The sequence below is a fragment of the Lissotriton vulgaris genome, chromosome 9, assembly GCF_964263255.1.
Source record: "Lissotriton vulgaris chromosome 9, aLisVul1.2, whole genome shotgun sequence".
In the NCBI taxonomy this organism is placed as follows: Eukaryota; Metazoa; Chordata; class Amphibia; order Caudata; family Salamandridae; genus Lissotriton; species Lissotriton vulgaris.
In genome coordinates this window covers 237,263,176-237,290,981 of record NC_141697.1, presented here as the reverse complement: position 1 = coordinate 237,290,981, position 27,806 = coordinate 237,263,176, and the positions used below count along the sequence as shown (strand labels likewise).

At 40.3% G+C, this 27,806-nt stretch overlaps 1 protein-coding gene across 1 annotated transcript in view; it reads right to left on the bottom strand.

The window, feature by feature from the left end:
- LOC147689887 (uncharacterized) overlaps positions 1 to 27,806 on the bottom strand; it is a 60,974-nt gene that overhangs the window by 1,013 nt on the left and 32,155 nt on the right. The window contains exon 3 of the mRNA XM_086939448.1: positions 13,727 to 13,782. Coding sequence (XP_086795574.1) covers positions 13,727 to 13,782 — 56 coding nt within the window. The remainder of the gene's footprint in view (positions 1 to 13,726; positions 13,783 to 27,806) is intronic.

Here is a 27,806-nt window from a genome sequence, read left to right as displayed (position 1 = left end):
CAAGAGACACACAATCAACACACTTCCCTGATGATCAGTGAAGCAATACCATGCACAACACTGAACCAATGAAGAACAAGGATATATCTGTCTAATTTGAGCCACTACAATTTCTGTACATGTCAGCAATTCCAGTGCAAGGATTCTCAGATCCTTAGTCTAAATGATATTTTCATATTTTTGGGCTCCCTTTCTTATATCAAAAAGGCAATATTTGATGCCTCTTTGTATAAACTCGTATTCTTATGTGGCATCTTGTAGCGGCACAGTAAGGCAACTGACCCCATTTGCCTTAATGCAGCACTGGGCCTGATTTGGGAAGGGAACAGCATGTAAGAAAATACAATTTTCACAGATCTACATGAAGCATATGATATCACTTAAATTACATGAAATGTTTAGCTTTTTTGTTTTTAAGTTTTTTTTAAATTTCCTACTCCCATAAAGAGGTTACATCTATTTTAGTAGAGCAACTATTTCCCACGTTTTGTAACACCAACAATGTTGCCATTGATGACACAACTGATGACATTGTCAATGAGTTCAGAAGTCACATATGACAACATAGATATCAGCAGAGCATCTATGAATGCTGTGTCCTCAACTTTGCTCCTGGTTTGCTAACATGGGTGCAGAAGGGGCATGTCATATCTTACTATTTACTTTAACAACATTTATTAAATATTAGAAATGAGCTGTAACAGGAAGCCTCTTCTCTCTGCTATTTGTTAATTTTAATTTAACTAGAAACTAAGCATGATAGAGTTTCCTGTATATGTATCTCAATTGGAAGAATATTATTAATTCTACATAAAACTAATAAAGGTGCGAGAGTTGTTAAAAAAAAATTGAAGTTTACTCCGTTGAGCATCTTATAATTATTGGTGGAAACTCGTGATCGTTTGGGAATTCACTAAGATTATTAGGAATACACATGCAACTTCTTGTCTTGACAGACAGATTCATGTAAATAATGATAGAAGATATATGTGATTTTTTGTTTATGAACATGAGAAATCAGGTCTGTATCCATTTCATATGGACAGTGTACAGTTGCACACATTTGTTTTTGTCTTTTGGGAAAATATGATTCGCCTGTCAGAAGCCCTTTTAGCTACACCCCAGCAATTTTCTGCCAGATTCCCCTCTTCTTGTTCCCAATTGCAGCTTCTCTGCTATGACGGATTAGCTTGCCCCCCCCCCCCCCCCCCTGCCAGTCACAGTTTATTTTTCTGATTCTAAGGGCGGGTTAGTCTTGGTGTTGGGGCCATCACAAGGGCAGTAACGAGAGGGAATGGTGGGCAATGCACATGATGGTTTGACTGGCCATCTCAGGCACGCCAAACCGGCAAAGCGCACTGAGCTGTCTCAAAACTAGCTGCAATGCTGGGTTGGCACAGGCTACCAGTCCCAATGGTAGTGCAAATTCACGCAGCTCAAGCCAATTCTGATGCTTCTTTCAGCATGAGTGCTGCAGAGAGGACACAGAGCAGGAAAGTGTGGGCAGCAGTTAAGTACGTTCTTTGTTCCCTATTTTAAAAATGCTTTCTTCATTGTCATCCATCAACCCCCCACCCCCCAGCCACTGTGTTAGGCACTTGCAATGTAAGAAATTGCAATTTATTGCGATTACTTAAATTGCAATTGCATTTAAGAAATCGCAATTTGCTATTCCTTAAATGCAATGCTAGAAGCACCTAGAAATAGCAAAGTCGATATTTTGGGGCCGCAAAATACAGAGAAATTACTCTGGTCTGTATTTTGCAAAAACGTTGAAAAATTCATTAAAGTGCATTTTCCAAGGTTTCAGGTTTCTCACACACATGCCCTTAGGGCATGTGTGTGCGCAACATGGGTGTACATCACAATTTCCGGGGTGCAACAGGGTGTCATTTTGACACCTTCGCACCCTTGAAATTACAGGCGCAATTTGGGAGTACTCCCAAATTGCACATGCAATTTCCCATTCATTCATGTGGGCCTGTAGGCCCATAGGAATGAATAGGAAGCCATTCCTTAATGACTCGCAATTAAGGAATCTTTAGGAATCGCTATTTTAATAGCGATTCCTACAAGCATAGGCTTTTGAGAGTCCTTAATTGCGTTTCCTGAATAAATCGCAATTAAGGACTCACAAAAGCTTTTCTTGATGCATGTGCCTGTGTATTTCCACATCTAATTCTTAGGAGAAGATTTACTCACTTGGAAAATTATGTGTGCCTAAATCTTTTTATGCCTATAAAACCAGTTTGTGAATTACAAACATGATTGTACACATAACATTGCTGCTTTTATGTTTAAAGTGCACTTACATATTCAAATAGCTTTGTAAATTAGACCCTATGTATACCCATGGAGAGAGTTTTAATTTCTGTTATTTTGTGTTACATTTTTGGGAATTTATAAAGTACTTCAATATGCTTATATCAGCTATGATGGCTTCTGCAGGATCTGAACTAGTGTTTTGTTAGGTCATTTTAGTTTCCTGAGTATCATTGATGTGGGGTGAGCAATACTGGCTGATTTTGGAAGAACATTACTGGTGATTGAGGAATAACCATTACAGTAATACTGGTTGGAGTATTGGAGATGCTCGTGGATAGTGGATGAGCAATACTGGCTGATGGGGGATGAACAATACTCGGTTAAGAATTGTCAATACTGATGGATAGTAGAAAAGTAATACTGGCTGATGAGGGAAATGCAAATCTGGCCAAAGCATTGCGTATACTTGCAGATGGTGAATGAGCAATACTGGAGGATGCTGGCTGGAGTTCTGGGAATGTTGCTGGCAGGTAGATGAGCAGTACTGGCTGATGGAGGGTTTTAAAGGGCACTGGGTACTTGGATGTCAACTTCTCTTTATGTCATCTTCCCCAGGCCAAGTAACACCAATCTCTAATTGATGCTTAAAGATACGGTGTCATTGCCACAGAGAGTCAGCAGAATTAACAAATTCCCAATTGTAAAAGAGGGGAAAGGCAACTGGTGCTTGTGTTAGGTTACAGCTATTCTCAACTGAATAGATGAGTTTTGTACTCGTTTTATGCGTTTTTGCTCCATCTGAACAATACAATTGGTAATTGGCAAATTGAATAAAAAAGAATTGACATTTATATTTTAACACATTTGTAGAAAGATTTGATGGATTTGGCTCTGATAGCCTTGGCAGTATCATGCCATGCATGTTTTCTGCATAATTATATTTACTAACAAGCACTGCGGCAAACAGTTTGGAAAAACCTTTACAGAGAATGTTTCTGAGGACTCCTATCCTAACAGATAATAAGGGATTAATGGATGTATCTAGTGATGCAATTGCAAAGGATGATTTGATAATTCTGCGAAGACTGTTTAACAAGGCGGTTATTTGAAGGTTGAATATTATGGAATGAATTAACTATTTAGCAGTGAAGAGAGCACTAACTGAAATTGTCATCACTATATATATATGAAGTCTGAACCTGAAGAATATAAGGGACATGTCTAGAAAGCTAAATAAATAACATAAATAAAAAACAAAGGCCTAATAGTTGAAAGGTACTCAGAAGGCCTTCCAAAATCTGTGGTGATAATTTTTCAACTCAAAGAATGGGGTTTTGGGGGACATTGTAAAAATCTGCTGTGGTCACTGATCTTCTGGAGTCCCATTTATGGTGACCACCATCTTCCAAGTCATTAATGATACTGAAATCTGCTCACAAACTACCTTTTGCAGTATGTTTGATAGTACTACAGTGGTACTACTCACACACTACAAAATCCTATTAATTATTTACAGGTGAAGACCTGCACCTGTGGCTCTCTGATTTTTTCTATGCGGTGGTCCCTGCCAATGAAGCAGAAATCTCTGAACATGGGAAGTGGTTGGAAGATGGGAAATATCTGCTCCTAAACAGGAGGGTTTTAGAAAAAAAGAGTAATTTAGACAGATACATACTAATACAAACACAAACCTACAGAAGATTAAGACCATTACCATTCACAAACTTCACTTCTAAACGTACTAAACCAAAAAAGACCAGAACACAGGTTGTTCTATATGTATTTCAACCCAACCTTTCGGTATTTCTAGTTACCTCAAATCACCAATCACTGGTGCTGTAACACACTTCGTAGAAACCAAAGGAGGCAGAGGATTAAAAATAGTGACCCATGGGAAATAATGTTAATCTAATTAAATTATTTACATTTCTTAATTAAACAAATAATTTAGTACTAAAAATATGCAAAATGGATTATGTAATGTTCCATTATTTTTTCGTTGCCTTATTAAATTTATTTTTATTTAATATCTTAAATATTTAACAAAAAATAAAAAGCTGGTTAGGGTAGGGGTTTTTATTTTGGTGAAAACAAATAGTTACAAAATGAATATATATTAATATATTTAAATTATATGATGAAAATGGATTTGGTCGAGCTAATATGCTGTAACATTATATGTTATCTAGTTATAAATTATTATTTTTAATTATTTTATCTTTGTAGTTTGCATTGAAAGATGTTAAAATCTTTTTAAAGTAATAACCTTCAATAATTGTCCCCTTCCTTTTATCAAAGAGAGCTCTGCCCCAGTGGCAGAGAGCTCAAAATATATATGGAAAGTTATTAGTAGGAACGTACACTCTCTGATCTCAGAGGGTGGAGACATTCAAATCTATATTTAGGTGTAAGTCTGCAGTTGAAAGTGATGTCAAAATCTAATCTCCTTTTGCATTATATTACACATTGTATGAAGAAGGTAAAAAAGGCATCCTTTGAATCTTTATGTATTTTCATGAATAATTCTACCACCAAATTTACCCCATCTTAGAAAGTATACAATACAATGTCTTACCTGTTTCTGCTTTTGTGCTGTAAATTAAAAAGACAATGTCAGATTGAATTACTATTTGAACTGAAGTGGGGTTTTTAACAAAAATTATATATTTGAAACAGTGGTACAACTGCTGGATGATGATATTGTTTCTATTGAGCTATTTATTTTAATGAAAGCATGAAGATTTTTTTTAATCAAAGACAGTAAATTTACTTTGGAATGAGGGATACATAAAGTTTGTCAAATAGTTTTTTGGACACCAGTAAAATGTTTTTCATATAAATACATCCTTTGACTTACACTGCCATGAAACATGGAGGTTCTAGATGCTCTGTATGTTTGCACACTTCGTTACACATATAGACATATGGAAAATGGGGTATAGTTAATGCAAATGTTTTTGAATTAGAACAAAGCTATGACTTTGCGGCTGTTGGCCTCATTTTTATCCCAATCTGGCCTGACTTTCCGCTAGGCACACACACACACCTAGACAACAAAGACAACAAAGACCGCAGAAACATTTTCAGAAGTGAAAGAAGATCCTCATTTATAAGTGACATCTCCATATGCAAAAATGTGTCAACCATAACATAGTGAATTAGGATTGCATTTTCCCAACACTTTTTTGCTTTTCTCTCAACAAATGTGACTTTCCAATGAAGTAGATTTGTTATCACGTAATTTACATGTCTATTTCCTGTTAGAACGTTTATGATGCTTTTGTTTATTTTAAGATTGAAGGAGTAGGTGGGAAAAGGTGGACAGGTAACAGGCACAATAAAGAAGGACATAAGCATCAAACATCTCCTTACATCTTAATGAAACCTCTAAAGTGTGTCACTTTGAATAGAGATTACACCTTCCCCCGTTCTTTAATAGGACACTCAGCAACAGGATGTGAGCAGTTGGGGTCAGGGTTTGAAGCATTACAATGTGCATCAGATTTTAACACATGTTAAAATGTAAACTATGACTAATGGATGGCTTAAGTCTAGGAGAAACATTTGTTTAGACCAATAACTTCCTACATAAAGGCTGATCTATCATATTTGTGGGCTATCTACCAACTATGTCAACAAGAATATTTATGTTAATTTAATTTTATGTAATGTATCATGTGGGTTGATGCTTTAATTCTGACACAGGTGCACTGCACTGCTATTTTACATTTTTTCATTATTCGATAGCTGTATTGAATTTAAAAAGACCATTGCAAGAGACTCTATCAGGGTGGTGGTTGCACTATAGAAACATTCTTGAATAAATAAATACATCTTTGAGACCGAGCTACATTAAGAACTGATGTGAAATGTGAATTTCTATGTATCTTATTCCATTGCAGTGCCAGAAATATTTGACATTTTATTAAATTAACCAACGTTTGATAAGCTGGTATGCTACCATGTCTTTTATGAAGTTTGAGTTTATTTTTGGGCAACAAAGCAAACAACTCCTTCCATATTTTCTATGGATTTTAAACAAATTGTGAAGTATTTTCTAAAACCAACTTTTTCGGGATGCTCAATTTGTGACAATATATTTACTGTCCACTCTCATTTAAAGGATAAAACACTCTTAATTCAATCAAATGTATCAACAAGTGGTTGATTAGTGGAAATATGTCTTTGAAATAAATTGCTAGTTTTTGGACTTTTATAAAAGGTAAAATGCTAATGCTCAAACTAGGTTTAAGGAGATTTCTAATTTGCATCTATTTCCATCCTGTGCTGTACTTGTTTCACTGTGATATATATGCTTCATGAAACAGACTGTCTGTGTGTAAGGGAAGCTGATGAAGAAGCCATTGCATTGGGACATTATTCGCCTGTTTGTATACTGCTGGTTGTATGTTATGTTATGTTATGTTAATAAGGCATTTATTGAGCGCACTATCACCGATTGGTTTCGTGGCACTGATATCAACAGTAACATAGTCATAAATGTGAGAAGGAGAGTTATTGGTATGCTTGTCTGTACAGCCAGGTCTTCAAGGCTTTCCGAAATGAGAGGAGGTCTTCACAGGTCCGAATCTCAAGAGGGTGTTTCACAGACAGGGAGCCAATGTTGTGAACCCACGACCGCTAGAACGCTTAAGTTTAAAGAGGGGCGTCTGGAGGAGGCCGTGATGGGATGAACTTAGGTTGCGTGATGGTACATATTTTGTGATGAGTTGATCAATGAATTTGGGGCTTTTGCAGTACAGGGATTTAAAGATCATACATCCTGTTTTAAAAGCACAGCGTTGGCTCACTGGAAGCCAGTGGAGTTTCATAAGTAAGGGAATGGCTGCATGCCACCTGGGTTGGTTCAAAATCAGTCTGGCAGCATGGTTTTGTACCATACAGAGGCGTTTGGACAAATAGAGGGAGAGACCTAAATAAATGGAGTTCGCATAGTCCAGATGTGACAGGACGGTGGCAATCACAACTTGGGTAATTGCTTCCAAAGTGAGAAGACGCCGAACCTTTCGGATTTTTTTTAGTTGAAAAAAACATTTAGAGACCACCTGGCCCACTTGTGTTTTTAATGAAAGGTCACAGTCCACAGTGACCCCAAGCGTTTTTGCCGATGGTGAGGGGGTCTGGGCTGCACCCAGGTCCAATGGCCAATAGTGGGGACCCCAGTGTTTGGCGCTGTCTCCAGTGAGGACCAAATCCGTTTTTCCTGGGTTTAATTTCAGCTGATTTTGGTACATCCATGTTTTGATGAACCTCATAGTCGATTGGAAGTGCAAGATGGAAGATTCAGAATTGTCAATCGTAAAAAGCAGCTGTAAGTCGTCAGCATAGTTAAAAACCCTCACCTGCTCATCTCTAAGGGCTTGAATCAGTGGGAGGATATAGAGATTGAACAGGTAGGGTGACAGGGAGGAGCCCTGTGGAACTCCACATGTGATGGACTGATTAGAGCCAACTAGGTCTCCGAGGCGTACTGCTTGGGACCGATTCTCCAGGAAGGACATCAGCCAGCAGGCCGCCGTGTCCCTGATGCCGGCCTGTCTGACACGGTCGATCAAGATGTTGTGATCGACCGTGTCGAAAGTGGCCGACAAGTCTAGGAGCACCAGAGCCTGAAGAGAACGCTTATCAGCACAGTCCCGGAGAGTGTCCAGGACTGTGGTTACCACTGACTCTGTTGAGTGTGCCAGCCGGAACCCTGCTTGGTGGGGGTCAAAGCAGCCAGATTCCTCCAAAAAGTTGGAGAGACATTTAGCTACGTGAGCCCCCAGTATCTTAGCCAAATAGGGCAATAAAGAAATAGGGCGGTAGTTTGCCTTACAAGATGGATCAGCCCCAGGTTTTTTCAGAAGTGGAATGACAGTAGCTTCCTTGAAGGCTAGAGGAACTAGACCGGAAGTCAGAGAGTCATTTAAGAGTGTAAGGGCAGGGGCCGGAAGGATGGAAAAACACTCTTTCAGGACGTGAGGAGGGCAACTGTCTGAGGGGGCACCATATTTGACCCTTGTTAATAGTTCCTGAAATTGATCCTGGGTTATAGGTGGAAAACTGCTAAGAGTACCAGGGCTGTTCTTGATTGTCATACTGGTAGTCATTGGGGTCACAGGCTGGGAGATGCTGGCTTTAATGTCTACAATTTTCTCACTAAAATAAGTATTAAGTGAGTCACAGAGAGACTGTAGGAATTATCCTGGGGCGGACATTATCCAAGTTCGTTAATTCATTAAGGATAGAAAAAATATCCTTGGATCTGTTTGAAGAGTTAACGACTCGAGAAGAGAAATAAGCCACCTTCGCAGCGGAAATGGCATTCATGTATTCCTTCCTGGCCCTTAAGTAGATAGTCTTTAACTCAGGGTCATAGTCGCGGCGCCATTTACGTTCCAGCTGCCGCAAGGCTGATTTCTTGGATTTTAGATCGGAAGAAAACCATCTATGGGCATCAGCGCGCCGTGCCAGTCTAATTTTTTTGTAGGGGGCATGTAAATCACTAGCAGCTTGTAGCAAGCCTGACAGATTGGCTTCTGAGGAGTTAATATCAGAGTGAAGGGTGGGAGTGGAGTTGGCTAGTGATTGCAAAAAAGCTGCTTTATCCAAATCGTTCCAATTCCTAGCTAGACCACCTGTTGCCGGTGTGGTAGTCCTAGCGAGGTTGAAACATATATTGAATTTGAGGATTAGGTGATCAGACCAAAGGCATGGCAGGGTTATTGGAGTTGTCACACATGTAGTGTTGGTCCACACCTGCTCTAAGATGTGGCCCTTGCAGTGAGTAGGGGAAAACACTAATTGTGAAAAGTTTAAGTTGGACATAAGTTCGGTCAGTTCCGCCGATTGAGTGCTTTTCATGGGATCATTGAACCAGTAATTTAGATCACCTACTAAGAAAATCCTGGCATGGCCCACTGCTAAATTAGCAACTTGATCACTTAGTGCCATGGGAAATGAAGGCATCGAGTTGGGTGGTCTATACAAGAGAACACATGCCATCGTCATGTGGGAGAAGTCGATCTTTAACACTAGATTATCAGTGTTTACTAACGTTAGGCAGGTCAGAGAGGTGACTTCCAAGCTTGTGCGGATAATTTCTGCAACTCCCCCACCCACTTTCTCCGTGTCCCGGTCTGCATGAATAATATAATAATTAGGTGGGAGGGCTGCTATTATGTCAGGGGCGGAATCTGGGGTCAACCACGTCTCGGTGAGTAGGAGAATATCCGGTTTCTCCATGTCCAACAGAAGGAAGAATGAATAACTTTATTGTTTGGTTACTTAAAACCATTACATTAAGACCAAGGTATAAAAGTTAAGAAAAAAAAAATTAAAACCACAAAATTTCTGTGGACAAGCATTTATGAGAAGTTCCCATGGTTCATGAGGGGACACGCAGTCGGGGACCTGTGAGTGCCACCAGGTATCCCACGACGGAGTCTCTATTCCTGCGTAGCCTTGACAGCTAGCAGTTCGTGCCGAGTTTTTTGTATACATTTTCCAAATGAAGCCATCTGTTTTACTATGCTCAAGGTGTATAGATGATAGATTGCTTCCTTGGCTGTGCATGTCCCAGCGGCCCTAAGAATGGGCCTAAGGTAAAGGGTGCGGGGTGCGCGTAGGGCAGGACAACAAAATAGTAAGTGGGCCAGTGATTCTCGTTTGTAATTACAGAGTCTGCAGTCTCGAGCACCTGTGCCTGCATTTTCCGGGTGATATAGTTCTTCCAGCGGCAGGGGGTGCAGTCTGTAAGCAAGAATCTTGCAGAGAGCTGGGAGGCCCACAGCCTGCGTGAGATGGTTTCGAGGATTGTGCACGGTATGGGGCAGGCATAGGGACTCATGGAAGGCTCTTTTCGTGAGGGACTTCAAGTCCATGTCCCGGGAGCATACGCGCACTTGCTTCTTTATCGTGTATTTGATGGTCGAGTAGTTAACAAGGTCTGGGTTCCACGACTCGATCGCTAGATTCAATTGTGTCCTGGCTGCTTCGATGGTAGCTGACCAGGGATTCCCAGGTTCGATGAATATGTGTTTCAGGACGGCCTTCATTGTGTTGTCGCGTGCCGCGGTAGTCAGGTAATAATATTTACTTAGGGCTGCCATCTCTTCCAGAGTTTGTTGATTGAGGGAGAATTCCAGATGGATTAGAGTGTTTCTAGTGCATTTCGGTAGTTGGTACAGTCTCTTGTATGCCCCACAATAAATTTTTTCCAGCTCCTTATTCAGTTTGCCTGGATACGCCTGTTGTGCGTAATTAAGGGCCGGCATTAACTTGGCCTTGAGAACTCTTTGGATGGCCATTGCTGTTGGGCTGTATAAGAGGGATTGTAGTTTACATAGGGCAAAGGTGATGGACTTACCTTTACCCTGTATTTTCTTTAAGTGGGTACCGCACAACCCTGATTCATGAAAGGAGACTCCTAAGTATATATATTTCTGAATGCTGTCCAAAGTTAGATGGCCGAGGCTCCATTTTGCTCTTTTTTTTGGGGGGTAATGCCCAAAGATGACTATTTTTGATTTAGTTGGATTTGCTACCAGCCTGTTTCTGTTGTTGTATATTGCCAGAGCGGTGAGTGCCTTTTGGAGACCTGTTTTTGTGTGATCCAAAATTACGAGATCGTCCGCATACTGCATGAAGTGTATTTTGGTTGCCCCGATCTTTGGCGTTGCTAGGGCAGCCCCCTGCAGGGCTGTCTCCATGTCTGCAGTGTATAAATTGAATAGTAGGGGCGCCAGCACGCACCCTTGTTTTAAACCAGGATTCGTTTCTATCTTGTCAGTTGCAGAGTCGTTTGAAAGTTTAATTCTTACCCAGGTGTTTTGGTACCGAGATTGTATTGCTCTTAACAGGGAGGGTTCGATGTTCCAATTGGCCAGCTTTCTCCATAAGATGGAGCGGTCTACTCCATTGAATGCAGCGGAATAGTCGATGAAGAAGGCGAACAAAGGGAGGCTTTGCGCAGCCGTGCTCGGTTGACTAGGTAAGAGAGTGCTGTGATGTTGTCTATGGTCGAGGATCCTGGTCTGAAGCCGGTTTGACAGACTGGCAGGAGATTTTCTTCACTTGCCCAGTCTGTGAGGTCTTTCAAGATGGCGCTTGCGTAGGCTTTGCCCTCGATGTCCAGCAGGGCAATCATGCCGTAATTTGTTGGGTCTGATTTGGTCCCTTTCTTGTGAATTGGGTGCAGGAGCGAGCCTCGCCATGAATCAGGCACAGCCCCCGACAGCCAGCAGTCAGAAAAAAGACAGGTCAAGTTTTCCGACCAGAATTCGATGTTTGATTTAAACAAGTGGCCTGGTAGGCCATTTGGGCCCGGTGCACCATTTGGTCTAATTTTTTTTTATATTTTGGACACTAGAGCTTTTCCGGGGGGGGGGGTGTTGGATTAGTAATTAGGAACGGGCTCACTTTTTGTGGGATCGTGTGGTATGGCTGGGTAGTTAATCCTTCTTCCTTATAAAGCGCTTTTACATGACAAACCCAGACGGATGCCTCAAGGGAGTTTTCTCTATGATTTATGCCTCAACCTAGTTGACTAATGTAACTCCAGAACTCTTGTGACTTCGCAGGGCTCAACAGATCGAAGATTTTCAGCCACTGTGCCTCGCAGTTATAACAGAAGGAAGATATCCATCTGGTGTTTCACCAGGGAGCGGGTGTTTAGGTAAAGGATTATAAGTGGGTGGGGAAGTGGCCCGGGATTACCCTGGCTCTTTACAGGGGTAGCCGAAAAACAGTCATCAATCAGAATGCCATTTCTACTTGCCCGCCTGCAAGTCTCCAACGGCAAATTGCCCTGACCTTTATTCATTTCCATAAGGATTTCCCTGGGATAATGAATGTGCCGGGCAGCATGACATGCCCCTAGTCCCAGGTGGTCGCGGACGGGCGCAGACGGGCTTAATTTAGGGGCAACTTCAGCGCATTTCCGGCACGCCCGCTGCGCTAGTCCGCTGCGCTTCCTATGTGAGGTAGCCATTTTATGCCTCCAAGGGCGGAAGGGGCCGAGCACTGCACCGCTCGCCTGCTCCTCACCCAAGATGGTGGCCGCAATGTATCACGAGCCCAGGCAGCACCTAATCGGCTGCGGTGGGGCTGGGGGGCAGAGACCAACTGCGAGGTCGAAATGAGGTAGGTCAGTGCAGGGGAAATGAATAGCAGCAATAAGTTTTTAAAAGTGCACGATTTCAAAAATTCGAAAACGAAAGTAAAGTGCAAGTAATTTTAAAATTATATTTCCAGGCTAAGCGCACACACCAGACCCGGCTTCCGCCTCACGACTCACACACAGACTCACTGTCAATCGTGGCTGGCGTAGATGAAGGACTTTTATGCCTCCAAGGGGGGGATTGTATAGATTATCAAAGAGTGCTCTGACATCACAAAGGAGTTGTCCTTTGTGAGATGTCTCTGGTCTTTTCAAGTAGTGTGCTACAATTAGACATTATACAGTTATGAATAGTTTATTAGAGAGGTACCTGCAACTCCTATAACTTAGCCCTGTTGAGTTCCCAGAAAGAATACTCCTTAGGCATTTAGAGGAAGGGGGATCAGAGGCTGAGGCTTTGTCATTGAATCAAATACTCTTTCATTTGGGGTATGTATGTCCATATTTCATGGGGCACCAGTACTAAACCTACTGGCTAGAAAGAGTCTCACCAGTGGGGCCAATCTACTTTCCTTTCAATTTGTGGACTACCTCAGCAACTTTGACAATTACATTTGTGATATGAAAATAGTGGAAATTGATTAGATTTGTGGGTCAAATACAGCACATTACGAATCCAGAATTACATAATACAATGAGTTCACAGATGCAATGTGATTGGGGCATTGGCAAGAATGCACCTGTGCATCTCAGTTTTTTATTTTATACATTGGCAACTTGATTTTTTATAGTCTAAGAAAAACGGTTCTAATAAAGTGTTGCTCCTTTCCTACATGTAAAAAATTTTAAGCAGGTGGCATACTGTGCTGTTGGACTGGACAAACACCGGCCTTTTGCGCACTGTAGTTCGCAGATCAATGATAACTTATCCTTTGATCTGCATGGCCCATGTTAAAGTCTTTGGTTCCGCAATCCCGCTGAAGTGAGCATAGGCTGAAGGCTCGACAGTGTAAATTAACATTCATGTTGATACTGCGTAAGCACACTTCCTCCTAACCCTGCACTAGTACCCTGTTTCAATGAGTGTATTGCAGATTAATTAAATATAGTTAGAATATTGGTGGATTCTGATAATATGTTTGTTAAATTAGCTTGTGAATATTTTTAAAACTTTCTTATATTTTTTAATGTATCTATTTTGCATTGCTTTATTATTGTGAGTACCTAATTAGAGCTAATGAGGTTGATTTAAATTGACAATGAACTATTAAAGGCCTCAAAGAATTTACAGCGTGAGATTGTGATCAAAAGCTAAAATTAAGAGCAGCAGTCACTTACATTGGTCCATGGCTTTAGAGGTTGTAGTCCTGTGTCCCCAAAGAAGAAACAAAGGTCTGTGAAGGAACGAAAATTCATTAAGGAAATTAAAAATAGGGAAAGAAACTTGATCTTTGCACTGTGCCGATCTATTAATTAGTAATAATTTAAAATGAGTTACCTAATCATACTTATTGCCATTTGTGTAAAATGCGCAGAGGAAATTTAGTTTGGTGGCTGAATTATCTGCTCAAAAATCAGGAAACAAGAATTCATATTCCAGAAAATCATCTTAATCAAATTCTGTGAACCTGGGCCATCACTGTATCTCACATCTTATCTTGCTTTATTTGACTACAAGTACCGAACTACTTTTACTAGGATCCATACAACAGGTGTGCATCTGTGAAATTAGGAGGAGCCCTCACTAAAACCATCTACTCACTACATGGGGCCAAAGATAAGAAGATAATGTCCTTCATGCTACAAAGGATATGAGCTCTCCTCTGAGTATGGAGAAGTTGGCAAATGAGGTCGAGATCAAGGAAAAACAATTAAAAAAACTATGGGACCAAGGGCCATATGTGTCAAGAAATGATTTTGCGATTCTCAAATAGCGATTTTTTGAGAATCGCTATTTGAGAATCGCAAAATGCTATGTATGTAGGATTTGCAATACATTTTGTGAATCATACATATTCCTTAAATGTGAATCGCAAATTGCGATTCGCAATTAAGGAATACCTTTCCATTCATTCCGATGGGCCTAGAGACCCATAGAAATGAATGGGAAGACATTCTCAATTGAGAATGCAATTTTAAGGGTGCGGGGGTGTCAAAAGGACACCCTGTTGCACCCCTGAAATAAGCATTGGTGCACATATGGCGCACATACATGCCGTAAGGGCATGTATGTGCTTTATATGGCACTTTGAAAAATGAAAACAAGTGCATTTTTCAAAGAAATCGCAAAGTACCACCAACTTGAAGTTGGTGGTAATTTGCGTTTCCTAAAGGCCCAATTGCACTTTTTTGGTGCTTCTTACATTGCATTTAAGGAAGCGCAATATTTGCGATTCCTTAAATGCGATCGCAAAATAAGGAATTGCAAATGTTGCGATTCCTTATTTTGCCTTCCTACATTCCATTTGGCAAAATTGCATTCGCAAACGCCGAAATTCTGCGAATTTCGGAGTTTGCGAATGAAATTTTGCTTGATACATATGGCCCCAAGACTTTATTTTTGGCAACGGTCTGCAGTGGTGGAGCATGTCAGAGGAGATTACAAGCCCTCAGATTGATAGATGACAAGATGCAACAAGACGCACTCCACTAGAAGGGAAGGGGTGAAAATATTAAACAAACAACAATATTGCCATATTGAACTACTGTGGCAGCAAGGTGACCCGGTCTGTTTTCAAATCTATATAAGTAAAAAAAAAGGCAAGAAAAATAATTACAACCTAACGAGGACCTGAAATGGTTAAGCTCACAGCAGAGTGTTGTGACAGCAGTTGATTCTCCTTTTACCTTCTGTATCAACAAAATGTATTTCAATAAAACAAATAGCATTGACTAGTTTCTCAAGGGGCATACATTTTCTTTTAGTTTACACACAGCATTACAACTTGAAAACACTGAACTCCAAAATTACATTTTTACAGATTAGCATACCCAAAACATTTTGACAAGTATTATTGACACTATGTATATACTTGTATAAATGCAATTGTATCAAGGCATTAAAACGCGCAGCATGCTTTAAACATGCACCTACATCACAGAGTTTCCTTTTCTTAAAGCTCATCTCTTACCTGAATCGACAGTCAGTCAAGAATCTGAAAACATTGCAGAGAGTTTGGTATTTATATGCAGTGCGGGCAGCGCGATATGTGCCCATTGGGCAAGATCACACCCTATTGATGGCATATTACATGACGATTAGTTTGAATCACATGGTAATTTAATGCAAGCAGGCGGTGGCATAGCCCATCAGCATGAGCTAGATATTAATGTTTAAAATAGTCCATCAGAGAATTTTAATTACAATAATTATATTCATTTTTCTTGATTTGTGCATGAGCCATGCATAGAGAGCACTGTTCCAAGTAGAGGATCTCACTGCCTCACATGCAATAAACCAGACAAAGGCATCATCAGCTGCAGACTTTAAAGGTCATGACCCTACGTCATCTGTGTCAGTGCTCCTTTCATGAAGGATGATGTGTAGATTATCAATGCACTCCACAGTATTAGTAAGTCAGCTAATTTACGCCACTCCCTCAGTAGCATTTATTTGAACAGAACAGGACATTATTAAAAAAGCAGAATGTGCGTCTAAATTGCCTTCTCATTCCTTCTTTCTGCAGGTAGTCATCTACACATTCTAATCCATTGACTCAAAATATTGGTTGTGTTTGAATACAAGACCCATTATAGACAGTGACATATGTATATAGAAAAATCAAGAGAAATCCACTAGAGAGTACCAACTGATAACATCCCAGATATAACGTTATTCCCTGAGGGGAAGGAATTCCTTTTTCTTTAAATAACCCTCACCCACCAAAAGGCCCCCATGGTGGCATGCTTCATCATCGGGTTCTTCCTGCACCGCTGCAGGGTGGGGCGTGCTCCGACCGACGGAGACGTGGGATCACTTTTTAGAAGGTGTGTGATATATTAATAAACATAGGAGTTGAAGGGTCAGATAGATAGGTAACAGTGAATTAGAGGGATATCTTTCTCATAGGAGCCTTGAGTGACATTAAATAGACAACAAGAGTAAAGTGCCTGTTGTCTATGATGTCACTGTAGTGTGGTGTGCATGATAAGTAGAAAGTGTTTATTAACACGTTTTTAAGATAAAACCCACAAGGGAGAACACTGACTTCGGGTTGTATACAGTTGATCCTCTGGAACGCAAATGCGCACCAGCGTTCTAATGAACAGGAATATCAAACAACATCCTTACAACAAAATGCATGTTCCCATAATTAACGCACTACCTAGGCACTACATCTCCCTTTTTCACAAACAACAAAACAAATAGGAATAAAGAATAAATAAACACAATGCCCTCGAATGAGGTAACATATACATTTGTAGGGCCGGATTCACAAACTGCACTATGTAGTCAGTTTTGCAGTAGTACAGAACTCATTCCAAAATGTTATTTGAGAACGTTTACTGGTTTTTGGTTTTTGCAATCTGCACTTTTAGAAGTAAGTCCGAACGTCCATTTTTATTCTGGGAAGGTGTTGCTGCACCGGTGGTTGTTTTAGGTCAAAGGAATGCTACACCGGTGGTTGGCCATGTGTAGTGCCGGATACAAATGTGTAACTTATTACAAAAAGGGCAGTTTGTGAATACTGAAAAGTAGTACACTTAGTCAAAAGTGTACATGTTGCAAAATGGGTTCCACCCGCTTAATGCACCCACATTGTTTGCTTTTTTGGTCAGCCAGTTTTGGACTTTTTACTGTGGGTGAGTCTCACTACATGTGTGAAACACAAGGTTATCACTTGGAAAATGGACTGGACATGTTCAATGCCAGTATCCACCTTTCATCATAAGACTGGTAAGGTACAACTTGGGTAAGGGGGACTTGATTGATTACTCATGAACACATGTGCACATACGTGGGCACACATGTGCTGGCTGCTTGTGTGAAACTACTGTTGTATGCAGCCCGGTAACGGTACACAGGTCACCGGGTGCAGAAGGACTCTACAGGATCGGATATTGCCCTGAAATAGATATAATATTAGTTGGCACGTATAGGTAAAGTCATTATGATTTACTGTTTTCTCTGCAGTGACACTATATTATAAAGAACCTTGGAAATCTTTCTTAGAGTGCAGTTTCTTCTCCATTAGGCTCACCAAGTACTGTGGGGTATGAAACTAGGGTGGAAAAAGCACACCCAACTCATATTTGAATGTCCCAAGAACATACATGCACATTTTATGGGTCATTCAGAATTGTCATATTTCTCTGTCTCAACTCAGGACCAAAGCCCAGGCCTTTTGTCACCCTGCTAGACCAATTCATTACATTTCTCTCCAGCAGCAGGAACAAAGGCCTACCGAAACAAAAGGAGTAATTAGCAGTATTTCCCGCAGCTCCTCAGCAGGAAAGGGTTGAGAAGAAAATATGAATCTGTTAATTACCCGTCAAACTGTACTGGGCTGGGGACAGCCCAGGCCCACTGAACATAGGAGGAACATTGGCATAACAAAAACCCACGCAGCCCTCGCTGTGCGGGGGATCCTGGGTTCCAGGAGGCACCATGCTGCACATGCCCTTGGGTGGCAGGCACCTGGCCTGAGATCTCCTTACTGAGTCCGATGCATGGGGGACCCCCTCCATGTACTTTACAGGGAGGCCACCTCAAGTTTAGTTATGTCACTGAGAAGGAACTGGAGTTGACACAGAAGGGAGCTTATTTTCGATTTTTTGGTGGAAAAGGCCCTGGCCGTGAATTTAGCGAGGGGTGTAGCTAAGACCCCAAGATCAGATGTGACCAGTGACTCCTGGAGGCAACCATCTTGAACTATCCCAGCATCCTGCACAGGATGGTTGGGACAGGGGTGGAGAGGTGATGTGGCACCCTAGGATTGGCCACAGGTTCCTGGCTCGTAGAGCCCTCCATACCCCTTTCAAAAACTCTTGCACAAAGGGGAGAGAGATGGCAGTTGGTGGTTTTTGTGTTTTTTGCTGCTGAACCCTGTAACTGCGACAGTCATGCACAACTGGAAGGAGAACGCCCTGATGCCCAAAAGGAACAAGGACTCTGCCTTACTGGACCCCAGGACAAGTGGGTCTCTCCAAGAGCCAGTGAGGCTGGCCCCCTTACATTCCCTTAGGACCAGTTGTGGGAAGATATGAAGATATGGACTTCTGTACACAGAGACTGAGACCAGTGGAACCAGATCCTTGTAGATCAAACCACTGGTTATATGGGATTTTTTAGGTTTCATGTGGTTGCGTTCACATTGTTCAAAATATATTGCCCTCTAGTTTGAATAAATTTGATGAATAGACTGTTTGAGTGAAGGGGTGAATGGATAAGGATCATAATTACAAATATTTTCTTTTGTCCAGGGGAAGCGTTTTTTTACTTTGGTTCCTATTGAAACCATGATTGGATCCTATAACTACGACAGTCATGGACAACTGGAAGGAGGATGCCCCTGATGCCCAAAAGGACGAAAGACTTTGCTCCAGTTGACCCCAGTACAAGTGGGTCACTCAAAGGGCCAGTGAGGTTGGCCCCTTAACATTCCCTGAGGATCAGTTGGGGGATGATATTGACTTCTGCGCCCACAGACAAACACCAGGAGTAAAGATGGCACAAGGAGCCAGTGGAACCAGCTCCTTGTAGATTAAATCACTTGTTAATTATGATTTTTTAGGTTTTAGGTGGCTGTGTTCACAGTGTTTTCAGAATATATTGCCCTACTAGTATGGATAAAGTAAATGAATAGACTGTAAGTGTGAAGTGGTGAATGGATTAGGATCATAATTAAATATATTTCTTTAACCCCGGGGGAAACACTCTTTTACTTTGGTTGCTATGAAAGACATGCTTGGATCCTGTAACTGTGCCAACCGTGGACAAGTTAAAGGGGCAAGCCCCTGATGCCCACAAGGACCTAGAACTCAGTTCCAGTTGAGCCCAGGACAAATGGGTTGCTCCAAGGGACAGTAATGCTGGCCCCCATACATTTCCTGAGGACCAGTTGGGGGAAGATCTGGACTTCTGTACCCAAAGACAAAGACAGGGAGAAGCTGGTGCATGAAGCCGTGGAACTAGCATCGTGTAGATTAAACCAATTTACAATTAAACATTTTAGGCTTTATGTGGTTGCTTTCGCAGTGTTTCAGAATATATGGTCTTACTAGTGGGGATAAATTAGATGAATAGACTGTAAGACTGAAATGGTAAATACATAAGACTCATAATTAAATATTTTTTCTTCAACCCGGGGGAAAAATCTTTTACTTTAGTTCCTATGGAAGACATGCATTATAATGCAATAATAGAGGAAAACAGGTTCTAATTGAGAACATCTCTATAACATGTAATCTTTATAATTCATTGGCAATTTGAATGATCTTTTACTATTTTGCATTTTTCTATATTGATTAAAATCATGGTTTTCTGTACCTAGATTTTAATAAATGTTGACATAATTAAAAACTGTTTCAGCAAAAAATTCAGACCAGGACAATAACTTCTTTATGTGGTTGCTTTCGCATTGTTTCAGAATATATGGTCTTACTAGTGTGGATAAATTAGATGAATAGACTGTAAGACTGAAATGGTAAATACATAAGACTCATAATTAAATATTTTTTCTTCAACCCAGGGGAAAAATCTTTTACTTTAGTTCCTATGGGAGACATGCATTATAATGCAATAATAGAGGAAAACAGGTTCTAATTGAGAACATCTCTATAACATGTAATCTTTATAACTCTGGCAATTTGACTGATCTTTTACTATTTTGCATTTCTCTATATTGATTAAAATCATGGTTTTCTGTACCTAGATTTTAATAAATGTTGACATAATTAAAAACTGTTTCAGCAAAAAATTCAGACCAGGACAATAACTGCTAACCGATCATCACTATATTGCCCGCTCTCATCACTGTTTGCAGCTCTTGACCCACTCTGTTCTCTCACACAATCATAACTAATGTAGTATTGTCAAACAAAATGAAACTGTAACAGTATTTTCTCTCATAATAATCATCTTCTACTGGCTATGTTTAAGCACCACCACAGGGCTTTTATTACAGTATTCTCTGTCCTTGAGAAGTGCGACACTATGTGAAACCTTTTTCTCTTGCATGTGAAGATATATTGCCCTTTCTGAACCATTCCTGGCTCCCAAATGATAACCCAATCTTGAACCATTCCTGGTTTCTTAATGATAGCCTAATCTCCTATAGTTAATTTGTTTTCTGGTCCTATTCAGCACATTAGAATATGATCTGTTTGACATTGTTTTAAAGATATCCTATCTTGAATAATATAGAAATTTGGATTGTAGTTTGAACTACTTATATTCAATGACCATGAATGAGTCAATAACGTTTGACCTTTCCTATCTCTCGGCAAATGAAAAAGGGAAAACACAGTCACAGGATGTGGAGAATTAGTATACCTCCATTTCTATTTCTGCAAATATCTTGTTACATCTATCTTCCATGCTAAAGTAGTTTTCATCTCTTCAGTAATATATTTGTTAGTGCGCTATACATGACTATTGTCTGAGGGACAATATAAGAGCACTTTCTCTGTTTTATACAGTTCAAATTTACAAATACCACCATCTGCCTGGGACAAATCGTTTCTCATTGTCTGAAAGAATTACTTTGGGGATACCCCCAATACAAACAACATGCTTGATGATTCAAATAATCGCAGTGGTAGTGTGGATCAGAAATGAACAGTGCACCCATTTGGAAACATTATTGATTAAGACTATTAAAAATCTCATGTTAGGTGCAAGAATATTAAAAGGTCCTGCAGAATCTATGAAAACCTTCTACCAATGTTTTCCCAGAGTACTCATTGTCCTCAGGGGTTCTTTAGACACTTGCAATGCTTATCCAAAAGCATACATTCCTCACAATGATCCACATATGCGTCAACAGCTGAATACGTGGATAGCCACCAATAATGTTGCTTAAGCAACTGCTTTGTGGCGTTTGCTCCAGGATGTTGTCAATGCACACAACTGATTAATATCTCTCTGAGAGCACAAGGAGGTGTAAACAAATGATATTACATTAGCATGTCCTGCACTAGACTCAATATAGTCATATTAACCTCTAAATTCCATGGCCATCCATAAACAAGGTAGGTTTTTTACCATTCTGATTGCTCATCTGATTTGCTTACATCAATTCATTCTTTTTCAGACTCTGTCCCTCCACAATTGCTAATAGTATCTACTGCTGCTACCACACATTTTTGTTCATTCATCACCTTACATTCATCATCATACTTGAGTTGCATTCTGCACAACAATGTGCCTTTCCTGAAATGTTTCTAATTTGAAATCTAAATTCTTGCAATCTCAAAACCAGCCACAATAATCTGGATGATGCCCTTCCTGCTTTTCATCCATCCATCTTGAATATTAAGAATTCATGATTTGTTACCCCATAGATTTATTTTCAATCTCTCAATAGCCCAAACATAAGCAGGGGCTTCTCTTTCTTCCTTACCACTGGTCCCTTCAAAGTTAAAGATGTAAATAGCACAGAGTGTTCTTTGGTATTAATGATTTGGCACAAAACTGCCCTAAACCAGCTTACCTAGCATCAACTTTGACTATATATTTACATGTATTGTTGAAAGGTTTAACTGCTGGTGCATTTACAATAAACCGTTTTACTTCTTCAAATGCATTTTCATGCTGGGGTCAGCAAACAAAATGCTTAACTTTTTTAGTAATCTTCTCAAGGGCATAAAACTGTTCCAATAATAAACAGACATTTTTTTGTCAAATGGACAGTCTGCGTTCCTAATGTCATCTAACAAGACAATTGTGGGGCCAATCCTTTGCACAGTGATGATATTATCTAAATGCCCTACCTCTTGCTTCGTTTAATTCTTTTGCACTTGTTTATACTCACAGTCATGCATATGCCTACTAATACTTGTATAATGTAAAATCCACTGTACTGTCATTTACCTCCCACTTTTTCGATTAACATCCAGTACTTTTTGGAGGAAGGTACTGATGCTGTGAATAGCAGTCCTGGTAATAAATCGCCTTTGGTGGATGGGGTTCTTATGGACCTTTATAAACTCCACTTCTTGAAGACGCGATGTGCAGAGTATGATGAAGATGATTGGGTCTTTCATTAACGGCTGAGTGGACCTTTGGAACAATAATTACGTGTCTTGAGTTTACTTATAATTTGAACTGGATTACGTATTCATCTACATCATACCAGATGATGCCATAAACTGTAGCAGACGTCTTGGCGTTTAGAAACACTATTCCTAGTGTCGAAAACATGACAATCTGACTATTACTAAACTTTGAGTCTAATTGTACCAGAATACGGGTTTTTACTTATCCTGAAAATCTCGCTTTGGATGCACCATACGAGGATCATCGAGCATATTTATATATTCTTTGAGTTACAATTGAATAAAAATGTTTTTCTGATATAAGTTTTTGAATGATCGAAGTGCACGTAAGATCCCTAGAAATCTCCACGGGGTCTCACAGATGAAAACTTTGAGCCACTGTTGTAGGAATATTCGTGAGCCCTTAAAAAGTTGTATCAAATGACAAAACATGTGTCGGCTGTCTACTCTTCCAAATGCATTTCGAGTCAACTACATCAAGACTCCTACTGACTTTCTAATTGTTTGTTAAATCGCCATTGTCACTTTGCTTGCTTCAAATTTTTACCTATACTGTATCTGAAATTGGGTTTACTAAAACCATACAGACTACTAAGTCAGACAAAAGACATACAAGTGGTTGTGCTCTGTAATACATATATGACCTTTATAAATTAAATTTAAATCTGTATGCACCATTGTTAACAAACGTAATAACTACTGCCTGCAAGCCCGGTTTCCCTCGCTCATAGCATCATGCAATTATTGTTCCCATGTTCAAAAAGGGAACCTTGTGAGTCCTATTTATTACTGTCCAATCTACCTCCCAGACTTCCAGGAAAACATTGTTGGAAGAATGGTCTTGTATAACATAACTGTGTGGATACAGGACAATATAATCTCAGGTATGTAGTATGGTTTCAGGGCAGTGATAGGCAATATGGAACACTGTTTAAACTTACATCTTTTGATTAGCAAGTATATGACTGATAAGCTTAGATCCAAGTACCTGCACTTTTGACAGCTTTGTTACATCTAATCTCTGGACAACATTAGAACAGTTGGGGGTGAAAAAAGGCATTATTGCATTTCAATGAGCCTTGCATTTTGATCTCACAACTGCTGTCAGATACAGGAATGTGTAGAAATGTACCAAGCCTTGTGGACAGTTTAACGGGTAGGACAATGCCATTTTCCTGCCCCTGTGTTATTTTCATTATATAATAATGAGTTGAAACTGTTTTGATTAGGAATAGCAAGGATAAGCACAAAGCTGATAACAGAGCAGTTCTAGTTCTTCTGCACATATTCAATACAGTGTTGTTGGCTAGACCGTCTAATGGTTTCAAGTGTTGTTGGATGCCTTTGCTAACTTTATAGGCCAACTCGATCTTGAGACCAACCTTACTAAGGGCCGTATTATGTCTTTGGTGGTGTGGCAGTGTCCCGCCATGCCAGCGCCCTGCTGCTACACTGCCAAAGCCATAATGCATCTGCCCGTCTGATTAAAACAGGAATCCATGTTGGGCGGTCCTGCGGTGGCTGGCTCATGGCAGTGCAGTGCTAAGGCCCATACGTGATCCATATCGAGGCATCGCAATGGAAACATCATTGCACGTCATAGACTGTTGAGTTAATGCCCTGCCGAATATGGGGGTGCATGCAGACACGGCCACACCATGTGCCCCTGTGTATGTATCCCCTGGTGCAGAGGCCCCCTTTCTTTCCTCACTGCAACACTTTTTATGATGAGCTCCTCGCCATGAAAACTGTGGCGGTGAGGAAACTCTCAATATGCTTGTTGGTGCCACAGCAGCATCGCCAGTATTAGGTCAAGACCACCGGGGAACAGGGATCCCATGGCGGTCCAAATGTTCAACTTGTTATAGGGCGGTCCGGCCACCAGTGCGGCAGAACCACCATGGGTTTGGCAATCCTTTGGACCATCAATCTCATAATAACGCCCTAAGGCTTTTGTCATAGCCTGTGGTCCAAGCAATCTTAAGTCCCACTGCTTAACCATCCAAGGTAACCCAATATCTAGAACCCCCAAGATTTTCATATCTGGGAGTTTATTTTGATTCTCGGGGCACTTGGGATCTGTGCCTATCTAGGAGAATCCAAAGAGTTCCAACTGTGGTGGGAGTTCTTTTTAACTTGGCTTTATCCAATGAAGGAAAGCTATTGCTCTCCTGCTAGAATTGTACACATTGAAGTGCTTACCAATCCTAACTAATTTTTGCGGTGTCTAGGGTTGCAAAAGTGTACGGTCCCTCTAACTGAAGAAAAATAGAGTATGAAGGTGAACGTTAGGTTTGCATTCCAGGTCCCCAGCCTTTGAAATTCATGAGGAGATGTCATTCTCCTTTATTAAGCATCATATGAACTTGCCCCCCTTTCTTGTTATAGTGCTGAATATAGTTAAATCTGTAGGCCTCTTTTATCAGGGAGATTATTAAGGATTGTCTGACTTGTAATTTGAGACTCCACATTCAATGGCTGTTCTATGTTAAACAGATCAGCGCTAAGGTAGGGAAACTAGAGTCCATGCCCTAAAGACATACAAGAGGTTACATTGACATTTTGGGCCTAACACAACAGGAAAGGGAGGCTGTGGAGCTGAACAAATGATCTAACTCTGAGCATGCCATAATGCAAACCAATATGGCTCCAGAGTCGTATTTAGATTGGCTGCTCTCTAAATGGGATTGGATTATATTAACCTGATTTAGATTGGGGGTAATTTGAAGCAATGTATGCTTCCTACTGGGCAAGGAAGATTCTGCAGCTGTTTTTATTTGTCTACGTGATGAGCAACTCGATACAAACCTTATTACATTTTACCTTCTTTTCTACATTTTTAGGGTCATTTGCTAAACATCTTTTATTTCTTGTTTTAAGGAGAGCAGGGCAGGTGAGTTGCAGACTCGCTTTACTATCTCTTCAACAGCTCTGCTCAACCCTTGTCTGTTTTACTGTGTGTTCTTTTGTTAAGCTTGCTCTACAACATAGGAAATCAGTTATGTTTAAATTGAGGTAGGCTTTTAGATTCTGCACTTTAATGTATCAATTATTGTTTTAATATGATTTGCTTAAACACCTAAGGGCACATTAGGATGGCGCATCCAGTTGTACAAAGGGACTGCCCCCCATAAGGGGGGGGTCCGTGGTTGCCATTAGGATGCGCCCGCCACAGTGGTGGGCGCATCCTGCATTCCTAACATTGTGGCGGGCGGTGCACTTTCAGACACCGCAACAATGTAGAACACTTTTCCGTCCGCCGCTGACCCCCCAGCCATTTTAATACGGCGGGATGTGATTTCTGCATGGATGGCGGGGGGATTTTCCCCGTGGGGCCGGCGGTAACTACTGCCGGCCCGGTGGGGATGATCTGCCCGCCATCCTAAGTGGGCCTCTGGTGTCTTTCTAACACCATGCACATGTATTTTTTAAATTTTGTAACTGCTTTTATGATTATTTATAAATGATAAAATATAGCTTAATACAAAATAATACTTGTAACACTTTATCTAACAGAATGCGGTGCACCTTTTGATCTTTTGCAATATAAGAATATCACCCTGAAACGTTTACACTTCTTAGACGCTGTGAGAACCAAGACTTCCATTACACTTTTAAAAGACCCTGGCCATTGTAGCTAGCCCAAATGGTAAGTGCAAATATGTACATGCTCCAAATGAAGTTACAAACATCATCAAATCATATGAATCTTTAGCTAGGGAACCCAGATAATACATAGACTTGAGGTCAATGATTGAGAAGAAACATCCCCCACTTATAGCAACAAACATCATGTCCATCTTTGGTAGAGGGTGACAATCTATGATTATGTGATCATAGATTCACACAGAGTCAAAGAGTCGAACACCACCACAATAACCCTTTTGGAACTATTAGCAGGTACAATTATTACACCATCAATACAAAATGCATCCAAATGTTTTTTAAATCTTAATGCTTACTGGCATTGGATGAACTTTATGTGTTAAGTTTGATTCTATAACACAACCCTCATGAGGTTCAAAATTTGCCTTGCATTTTTCATTAGTAATATTTTGTTTTAAATTCAAGGCTCAAAATGGCCATTTCTCGAAGAGATATTGGACAAACATAACCAGGCGTTAGCACAATTCCCAACCTACCTAAAACATACCATCCCACAAGTCTCTTCCAATAAATTCCCAGTATATTTCTGCTTGAATAGACCATCCTTTAAACTTGAGAATATCCTCAAATAACCCTTGCATTGCAGTCTAAAAAAACCACAAGCTCAAGGATTAATATTGGTTTACTAAAAGTTGCATCTCTTCAATTTTTATCTAAACTTGTGGTAGAGATGCCTGTGAATGGAGAACCTGAATATGCCATTATATCTATGGTCACTTGACTAATATTAACTAACCCAAAGGGTGCTTTTAAGCAAAAAGTTAATGGCCCAGCATTACATTGATAATCCACAGTGACACCATGATTGTTCCCCTTCTCCGTCACCTTTACACTTACTGGAAGCAGTGTCGTATTACCCCTATACACTTTGAAAGTGACCTATGTTTTAAACCTGTTACACCTCTTTCTTATAGCAGACAGCTCAGACTATTGCTCATATGTTATATTGAACCACATTTGTGACATGTCATATATTTGTTTTAGTTTAACTTTTTTGTATTTGTCTTTGACTTGTACTGTAAACATAGCTTAAGTTGAACAAGACTACTGCAGTGCTAAGGCTTTCACTGAATCTGTTGGCCATTTTATTCTGGTTTCTATATTTTAAAGGGTGTCTACACCCACTCAGGCATTTTTGTATTTTCTTTGAGTTACAATTGAATAAAAACTTTTTTTTCTGATATAAGTGTCCAGAGGCTCTGGAAGCAGGTGTGCGGGGGTTGCTGTAGCCCATCCCCAAAATAAATCATGCCGGTGTTCAAAATGCAAAGAGCAATAAAGATGCCTTCAAATTTTATTTTCATTAATTCACATGTGCTCTGTGTTCAAAGAAAGAGGACAAACGTCAGGCTATAACTTTTGACAAATAAATGCTTATTCTTTTAACATTGAGATTGATATTTATTTTTCTTTCTCTGATTGCAAAGTTAGAGGATTTTATAAATTTAACGGTCTGAAAATCTTTGCTTTGGTACAGAGAGTGTGAAAGGAAAGGCTGTAGGATGTAATTTTATTCTAACACACCGTGTTACAC